The 9,996-nt window shown below is 41.3% G+C and overlaps 1 protein-coding gene across 3 annotated transcripts in view; it reads left to right on the top strand.

Annotated features, from left to right (window-relative positions):
• The first annotated feature begins 5,696 nt into the window (after positions 1-5,696).
• ANO5 (anoctamin 5) overlaps positions 5,697-9,996 on the top strand; it is a 122,619-nt gene continuing 118,319 nt past the window's right edge. For 2 of the 3 annotated variants that reach the window (XM_053562420.1, XM_053562419.1), the window contains exon 1: positions 5,697-5,827. In XM_053562420.1, coding sequence (XP_053418395.1) covers positions 5,788-5,827 — 40 coding nt within the window. In that variant the 5' untranslated portion in view covers positions 5,697-5,787. The remainder of the gene's footprint in view (positions 5,828-9,996) is intronic. The other variant, XM_053562421.1, reaches the window with a different exon arrangement.

The raw sequence follows: 9,996 nt of genomic DNA, 5'->3' as shown, positions 1-9,996 counted from the left end.
CATAAGTGGTATACTTTTATTAACTTGAACCTCCTGTATTTCAGTCAAGTTTGGCTTTCTAAATAATGCAAGTTTTAAGGACCCTTTAAGAATTTTAGTAGTGGGTATAATATATTTCAGGGGATGCAAATTGGCCAACAATGTATTCTAATCCAAGTATTAAATTATATATTAATGAGAACTTACTATTTTTTCAGAAGCTTTTACTTCATTGCTATAGCTATAAAGGTCACGAAAATACTGCTTAATGGAGCACTTTAATCAATCTGTGAGTTTACTGGCTCTTAAGAGTTCCTGCCATTGTTTCAAGCAATATTTATATTGTCGTTATTCACCATGTGCTTCATTTTAAAGTTCAGAAATCACTGTTTTGTGCCATAGGTTTCTACGAGTATTACAGGCTAATAAAAATGAATCCTGTTATGAAAATTAAAGGAACGAGTATGGATTTAACAAGAAAATTCTCCAACATCTGTAAAACTCTATGGTTTAAAGTCAACTTTAAAATATAATAAAATAAATATAAATATAATACAAATATATCATATAAATATAATAAAATAAAATAGCATGCAATGGTTTATATTTGAACAAATGGAGACATGAGTTATTATACTTTATCCACAGAAAAAATGAATTTTTTTTTCCAAATTACGGGTAAAGAAACAGACTTAGAAAGGCTAAGAGATTTATCATACACAGTTAAAAAATGAGCTAAGATTTGAAATCAATTTTATCAAGTCAATATCTTTCCATTAAAAATATTGCTTTGTTGGGAGAAATCAAATCAAGTAACAGGCTGTTGTAGGAACCAAAACAGGAGACATTAATGGGATAGCAGTAGGAAAGGAGAAATAGCAATGAATTTTAGATGTTTTTCAGAAATTTTGTGGCCTGAAGAAATCATTTTCAATAACCGAAGAGAGTGAAAACTTTTGAAAGAAGACATGATGGGAAACTGGTAGAATAAATGTATTATTAAAATATTGGACCACGTCAAAGCTGACTAATTTCCTCCTTAAAAAGCAATATTTTGATTAAGAAAATGAATAATGGATCTAGACTATCCTGAATCCAAGCTCTTACACTGTCTTTTTAATAGTGATGCAATTCTGGGAAGTTATTTAACTTTTTGGCCTTAATTTCCTAACCGATTTTTTAAGGGACATAGTAATAATGTTGTTCGATCCCAGATTTCCCCTAACAGCAGAGCCTGAGATGAGACTTGTGTATAGAAAGATTATTTTGTAAAATGATCCCCCAAAAGAAAAGCTGGGGTGGGGTCAGGAAGAGACAAACATGAAAGGAGGGAAAGGCAATGAGGCTATTGAGCTGTCTCCCACCATGAACCAATGAGGATGGGTCCCTCGGGGAAGCCCTGGAGAGCTGGGTAAAATGCATCTCAAAATGGTCCCTCCAAATTCAAGAGGGAAATATTTATTCATCATCTTCAATTGTTTAGAGTTTCCCTATGTTGTGCTAACTTCTTCCTACTTACAGTTTTGCAAGCATCTCTAAATAGAGATGTGGACAAGCATAGAAAACCCACACTGTGGTGGTGGAGGAGCCCTGGAGCAGGAGCCACAAGTACCCAACAGAGCGAAGGCACATTTCATGTCGTGAAGACTGGGTCCTAAAGCTATAGTGATAGACAGCGTATCAGTGGTTACTATGACTGACTGCAGAGGGTTAGGGTAGCTTTTGGAGGTGTTCTATATCCTGAATATGGTGATAGTTACATATAGGTATCTAATGTACATGCCACAAAATTTATCTAATAGCACACCTATAATTAGTGAATTTAATTATTAATATAATTATCAATATTGCTATGAATTAGACGTAGTTCCTCCCTGACTTTCCTCCCTGCCAACATTCATACTGAAGTTTGATTCCTAATGTAAGCAGTGTTGGGAGATGAGCTTAGTGGGAGGGGGTTGGGTTATGAGGTCAAATCTCTTATGAATAGGTTAATGCCCTCCCATGGGGGGGGCGAGTTCTTGCTCTTACAGGAATGAATTCGTTCTCATGATAGTGGACTGTTAAAAAGAGCCTGGTTTCCTCAGTTTCTCTCTTTCTTGCTTCTCTCACCATATGATCGCTTTCAACACATTTGCTCTTCCATTTTACGCCATGAACTGAAGCAGGACAAAGCTCTCACCAGATGCAGCTGCCTTATTTTGGACCTTCCAGTCACCAGACACATGAGCCAAATAAAGCTCTTTTATTTATAAATCATCCAAGCTCAGGTGCTCTGTTATAGCAATACAAGACAGACTAAAGGCAATGATAAATTATATTTCAATAAATTTATTTATTTATTTTTTTACAAAAAGGGTGAGTCAAGATGTGCAGCAGTTGCAAGAGGAGTCTGGGGATAAGTACTAGACTTCATGTCATCAAGGGGATTCAAAGTAGTAGAATAAACCAGGAACATTGATTGACAAATGGCAAATATTGAAATAACAGTAGCTGGTGTAATTACTAATCACTAACTGAAGACAATCTTCATGATTTAGAAAGAAGTAGAAGAACTGGGAAATGAACTAGCTTGCAGGAAGACTGTTCAGCCAAATTAGGATAATATTAGAATATATAAGTGACTTACAAATTTTGTAAGTAAACATTTTCCAATGAGGAGTATTTCTTGGTTGAATATTGAATGCAAGCTTTAAAAAAGTGACAGTAATGGAAAAGAAAAAATGGGAATAACAAGGAAGACTTTTGAAAGAAGGTGCAAAACCAAGGAAATCATAGAGCATACAAACGAAAGATGAAAACTAACATTCTTTTAATGTTTACTACGTGCCAAAGGCAACACTCTTATTTAGTTTTCATAACCACACCGTTTTGTGGATATAATTGTTTCCATCATATTGGTTAGGAAATTAAGGTTTAGAGAAGTTCAAGCACTAGCTCAAGGTTAAATAGTCAGTAGATGGCTAAATGAAGATTCAAAACTGAGGCAGATTTGCCTGATCTTGAATGGTCTGACTTTAACTTCCGTTCTGTTTCTTTTACATCATACTGCCTGAAGAGTGGGAGACTCAGTTACAGGAAGAGACTAGGAGCGGTGCAGGTCTTGAAGGCCATTATGAAAGGTTTGGAAAGAAGCTCTGCATTTAATGACCGATACACACTGGCAGTGAAGGATAACCTTTGAGTGAACAGTTTCCTTCAGTGGCATGGTAAGATTCAAAATGAAATTCTATGGTAAAGAAAATACAGATTCCACCAGTGGATATAAACTCTACATGGAAAAGTTAATTTGTGAAAGAGAGAAATTGTAGTATAGATGTGTCTTCTCCCAAAGTCGAGACTCTTACTAAAGGATTTGCTGTAGAGCGTTTGAATTTAGTTTTTGGCCCCTGTTTATGTATACACCAAAGAAAAAGAACAATCCTAACACTTGCCATTTAAATAACAGAATGACAGATTATAATTTAAATAACAGAATAACAGATTATACAAAAAGACACTTGTTACTACAGTAACATATTAATAGCAGAACTAAAAGGTCTGCTCACCTCTTCTTTCTATTTACTGTCATTGCTTAATAAGGTCCAGCACCTTTCTTCAGAGGATAGGCAAGAGGTTGGTGCTAAGATAGTAAGATGAATTCCTAACCCTGACTCTAGTCATTTAGTTGTTTCTTTAGTCACATTTTATAGTTTCTTTAGAATTAGTTCTCAGAATGGCACTTGGTCACTTCAAGGGTATAATATTACTCTCCCAGCTGCTTGAAAACAAGGGGTATTGGAGAAGTCAGCTACTGGCTGGACTTGGGCAGTAGGAAATTTGATGATACACTTTGGTCAAATCATTCATTTAACAAATACTTCTATCATAATTAGTCATTTATTATAATTACATATATAGTAAATCTATTGCTTGCTTGTGTCTATTAACCTTTCAAACACAATTCCCAAATACATTAAGTAAAGAACTGCCTGCAGTCTTGAACCACTCAGCCATAATTCTCATTTTCCTAGAGTTTTAAGTATGGAACAGATAGCAAAGTACAGGGAAAAGGAGTAATTTCCAGTTTCACAGTCAATCATGACATTCACCCAAACACTTCTCTCCAGGCCTGTTTGCTCATCTGTAGGTGATGTTTCGTTCTAAGAAGTCAGTAGTAAAGAAAAGACACGGGTCTTTGGCCATCTCATCCTTATTCTCAAACCACCCCATCCCTCACTCAAACTCAGAGTCGCGCCCCCCTCAGCTCTCTCAGGGTTGTCAGTTCAGACTTCTGCTTCACCTTCCGGTCAGAATCATCAATCCCCGTCCCCCACTAGACAGTGATTCTCAAATCTCTAGTATTGCGGAGTTGGCAGCTTACAGGGTGACAGCAATGTAGAATCAATTGGGAGGGCCCTGTGAAGAGAACTATCCATTCCCCTTGAGGTTGAAGTTGCGGGGGGAGTAGAGGTGGCTGGGAACACTACGCGATCCTTTGAGGTGGAGCAGGAATCAATGCCATATGGATTAACTTTTATTCCAGATAAATTTTGAACACAGTCTGTACCAAGCACTCTACACCGTTGTCCTTTTAACAGCCTCAGAAAACGGGGCTATTATCATTCCCATTTCTAGAGGCAGAAAGTGAAGCTTATAGAAATTTGACCCTTCAAGGGACTGAGACCAACTTGGAACTCAGACAGCAAGGTTTGACCTTCCCCCACCTGTCGAAGACAGGTACCCTGTCAGCACCCAGGAAGCAGGCAGTCAAGTTAATACCTAAGGGCCAGAGCCAGAGGGAGGGGGTTGCTTAGAACCCTGGGCACCCCGGCCACGCGCTGGCCTTAAAGGGGGAGAGCGTCCTTAAGGAGAAGAACTTTATCTCGCCCGACAAAAAATAACTCCCGAACTGAGAGGGGTCCTGTCCCAGGGGCACCCTCGGCGGGGAAGGGCCTAGCCAGGATGAATGAGGACCAGGATAACCGGCTGAGGGAGCGTTTGGCCCATTCGAGGGGATCAGAAGAGGAGGGTTCAGAGGGCAGGGAGGCGGCAGCCCCGGAGAACCAGTTGTCCAGGGCGTCGTGTGACCCGGTAGAATGGGACCGGGGAAGCCTGTTGGGAATGGAGCTGGCCGGCCAGGACAGACGGGAGGACGAGGAGCCCGCAGAGCGGCAGGAGGCAGCGGGCCCGGAGGAGGGCCGCGAAGTGGGCCCCGAGGAGCGGCGGGAGGCGGCGGGACCCGAGCAGGGCCCGAAGGCGGCGGAGCAGGGGCTCCGGGGCGCAGAAGGTCAGAGCCAAGAGGAGGCGGCCTGCGGTCAGCCAGCCAGTCCCAGGGGCGGGCAGACCGCGGTCCCCTGGGGCGGAGCGAGGGCGGGGCTTGAGGTCGGGAGGCGGAGAGAGAGGCGGGGAAAGCAGCAGAAGGGCCATGGTAGGAAGGACCCCGGCCAGCGCAGGGAGACCCAGGGCAAGGCGGCCGGGCAGCGGGACAGGTACTTGGAGAAGTATTGGGAGAGCTACCAGGAGCGCTACCGTAAGAGGGTAGTGCGCCAGACGGCCAAGGCCACCAAGCAGGTGGAGGGCAACCAGGTCGAGGGGAAATACGCTGTGGAGAGGAAGCCCCCCTGGCTGAGGGACCCCAGATCCACCGAGTCTGAGGAGGAGGAGGACAAGAATGAGGAACGGAAGGCCGACCTCTTCAAGGTCCGGCAGCAATCCCTGCGGCCCAGGATCAGATTCAGTATCTGCCCCAAATTAACTCCACGCCCACCGCACCGGTCCATTGGCAGCTGCGTCTCAGGACTCAGCGCCATTAACGAGCTGGCGAAGATGGGCGACCCGAATCTCCTGGAAGTGGTGGCCGTGGAAGGTAGGAGTCCGCCCAGGGGCGCCGAGGGAGAGTCGGGCTGCACGAGCTGGCCCTGCCGTCCCCGGCACAGGGCTCCCAGGGGACGTTGGCGCATCTGCGGCTCGAGTTCCGGGGACGTTCGTTGCGTGGCATGCCCTGCGCGAGTCCCTGCCTGGGGTGGCTGGATGGCTTTACGCGCCCTAGAAATTTCTCTGCTGCAGCCGCGAGCTCAGGACCTGCGACCTGTGACCTCTGTGATTCCCAAACGCCTTCCCTGCCACCTCGGAGGCTGGGGAGTCGCGGAGGAATTCAGGGAGGCTTGGCCAGCGCGCTGCAGAGCCTGGACCGCTGACCCCCAGAAAGGAAGGGAGTCGTCTTTAGAAAGTGACGGCTTAGAGTGCACGACAGCTATCCCTCGTGTAGGGAGCTGGTGCCCCAGTCCTTTTGCCTCTTTCTAATTTTTGCAGATGCTAGGGTCTGTCAGCTTGAGATTCATAACGCACTTGGGAACGCTGCCGTTTTTTACAAAACAGCTTTCATTGAACCTTTGGTTCCCTTGAGAAATCCTTGTCCACTGTTTGCTAAGGCTTTACGCAGAACTATAATCTGTGGATCTATTTTAGCACACAGATTTTCCTTAAAATGCACTTAAAAAATTTTTTTTTGCTATCTTTGGAACCTTGTTTCCCTCCATGACACTCTGTTTTATGTGTATGTCTTGTTTAGTCTTAGATCCAAACATGGAAAGAAATTTTTAAAGTGATAAAAGATCCGTGAATAGTTTTACTGTTCAGTCTTAAAAGGCTTTAAGAAAGAGTGTGTCATTTTATCCTCCTGTTCCCCTTTTTAACAGCTTTGTTGAAATATCTATATGCCATAAACTTATTCGTTTAAAGTGTACAGTTCAATGGTTTTTAGTATATTTACTGAGTTTTGCAATCATCACCTAATCTTATTTTAGGACAGTTTCATCACCCCAAATAGAAACCTCTTTGATAGCCAATTTCCCTTCTCCCAATGCCCCGCTTCTTCCTCTAGGTAGCCAATAATTTATTCATCTATGAATTTGTCTATTCCAGACCCTCTTTTGAAAAGGATAATGAAATATGTGGTCTGTTATAACTGTCTTCTTTCTCTGAGCATAATGTTTTTAAAGTTCTTCCATGTTGTAACTTGTATTATCACATCATTCCTTTAATTGCCAAACACTATTCCATTGTAGAGATCTACCAGGTCTCATCCATTAATTAACTGCTCTGTTGCCCAGGCTACAGTGACCTTAGGTCACCACAACATCAAACTCCTATGTTAAAGTGATCCTCCTGCTTCAGGCTCCCATGTAGCTGTGACTCAAGGTGCCTGCCACTAAGTCTGGCTAATTTTTCTATTCTTAGTAGAGAAGGGGTCTTGCTCTTGCTCAGGCTGGTTGTTCCCTCCTGAGCTCATGGGAACCTCTTTCTTCAACGTTCCAGAGTGCTAGGATTATAAGTGTCAGCCACCATGTCCAGACTCAGGTGAAAGTTTTTGTATGAGCATGTATTGTAGCTTTTCTTGAATATATATCTAAGAGTGGAATTGCTGGGTCACGTTTTACCTTTATATTGAACATTTTGAGAAACTGCCAAACTGTAATCCAAGCATGCATCATTTTACAGTCCCACCAGTAACATATAAGGGTTCCAGTTTCTTCACATCCGCACTAACACTTGTCTTTGTCTTTTTTATTATAGCCATCCTAGTGGTTGTGAAACATTATCTCATTGTAATTTTGATTTGCATTTCCCCAATGAATGACTAAAGTAGCAAGAATTTTCATCTAGTTATTGGCCATTCATATATTTTCTTTGGAGAATAATGTCCTTTGCCGCTTTGAAAAATTGAGTAATTTTTCTTTTTATTATAGAGTTGTAAGGGTTCTTTTTGTATTCTGGAGACAAATCCCTCCTTAGATACATAATTTACAAATATTTTCTTATTCTGTAAGTTATCTTTCTGCATTCTTGATGGTGTCACTTAAAGCATATTCCTGCTTGAGCCACAGCCACTACCCATCTGTAGCTCAAGCAGTTAAGGCGCCAGCCACATATACCAGAGCTGGTGGGTTTGAATCCAGCCTGGGCCTACCAAACAACAATGACATCTACACACAAAAAATAGCCAGCATTGTGGTGGGCACCTGTAGTCACAGCTACTTGGGAGGCTGAGGCAAGAGAATTTAAGTCCAGGAGTTGGAGGTTGCTGTGACCTATAATGCCACGGCATTCTACCCAGTGTCACAGCTTGAGGCTCTGTCTCATTAAAAAAAAAAGCATATCCCTGCTTTTAAAATCAAAAATAATTTGAGGACAGAAGGAAATAAAACTATTGAAAATTTTAAGCTTTGATTAGTGGTTCTACTAAAGGATTTAAGCATACTGGTAAGTGTTCATTGGTGCAAAAGAAGTTAAATGACTTTCATTAGTACAAAATTGGAAGTCCCTTGCCATATTTATTTGATGTTTTCCTCCTGGGCTAAATATGTGTGTGTGTTCATTTAAAGTATTCATTAATCCCTTATAATCAGTCCTGAAGTAAAACTCAAAACTTTGTAAAGGTAGAGAAATATATTTTTTATTGAAAAAGAGTGGAAGGAAAAATGTGTATTATGTGATGTTCTCTGTGTAATGAAGAAAATATTTCAACATGGCATTATAGAAATTGGCCATGGTCGTCTTAAATTTGAAGTATGATCTAGTTTAGCTTTAAGATTATTATTCTTAGTAGAATTATAAATTAGTATCGCATAAGGTTATATGAAACATAGATCCAATCCCAAGAAGGTTTTTTTTTTGTTTGTTTGTTTGTTTTTATTGATTGATCGATTTAGATGGAGTCTTGCTTTGTCACCCAGGCTGGAGTGCAGTAGCATCATCACAGATCTCTGCAACCGCAAACTCCTAGGCTCAATCAATCCTCTTTCTCCTGAGGAGCTGGGACTACAGGTGCACTCCACCATGCCATTCAAGTTTTTCTGTTTTTAGGATTTGTTGCATTTTCTCTGAGTCTCTTTTCTTCCACAATTGAACACATCAGAAATCAGCAATCTCCAGGAGGCTAATTTTCTACTATCTACTAATTTTTTAAATGGAGTTCTAATGGCAAAATATAATGTAAAAACTTAGTTACACAAACACTGCTAGTACAATGTTAGTGTTGCTGAAATTGAACTGTTGACTGGTTGACAATGTATGGAGGTTCTGATTTTTTCACAGATTTTGGCTGGGACTAGGTTTGAACCTGCCACCTCTGGCATATGAGGCCCGTGCCCTACTCCTTTGAGCCACAGGTGCCACCCGGATGTTCTGATTTTAAATGTATATTTTTTAGCTAATTTATAATATAGTCAGCATTGGAAAAGACAGTTTAGTGGTTTAGTGCTGGAAAGGCAATTTAAATGTTGACTGTAAAGTTGCTTTCATCTTTACAGATACATTAAACATTGTATTTAAACAACCCGTCCTTTAGTAGTGTGAATATTTCATTGCAGATATTTTGTTTTATGCTGCTGGTAGGAGTGTAAACTGAGAAGATCATTTGGTAAATGCAAGAGCTATTTTGGGGTCTGGGTTTGTTGGAGTGTGTATTCTTAGTAATGTTCCTGACCCAACCCTCAGTCTTTGGGCTGGATTTACTTCTGGCATGTATTTGATGATTCCTTATAGAGATTGGCACCAAATCCTTCATTTCTTTGTTTTTTAGCCTACAGAATGAATATAATCATCTCTATTCACTTTAGAGGAAGTTTTAACAATAGCAAGAAGCTGACAATTTTGTCAGTTTCAAATCCTGTTCTTCAGTCAGGCATGTGTTTTTGGGACAGGGACTTGGTGATTATGCATGGTTATTACATATTTATATTCTGAATACAAAGTGTGCCTGGGTCTATGGTATATGTGAATATCTGATTGTATGTGTATGCATGTGTATGTGACAAAGCTAGGGAGCAGTAGCTATAAGAGGAGTGAGAGGGAGTATAGTATGTTAAGAAATAAATCTGTCCTCCTGAATTTTTCAGCTTTTCAGAAAAGTACATAGTTGAGAAAATGTGTTCCTGCTGGCTCTAATGGGGTACAGTCTTATGGAGGGAAGTGTAACTGGGCAAAGTGCCCAGAAAGGGAAAATTATTATGGGTATTCTTCTTCAATGTTACT

The sequence above is a fragment of the Nycticebus coucang genome, chromosome 14, assembly GCF_027406575.1.
Source record: "Nycticebus coucang isolate mNycCou1 chromosome 14, mNycCou1.pri, whole genome shotgun sequence".
NCBI lineage: Eukaryota > Metazoa > Chordata > Mammalia > Primates > Lorisidae > Nycticebus > Nycticebus coucang.
This window is presented reverse-complemented; position numbering and strand designations above follow the sequence as displayed.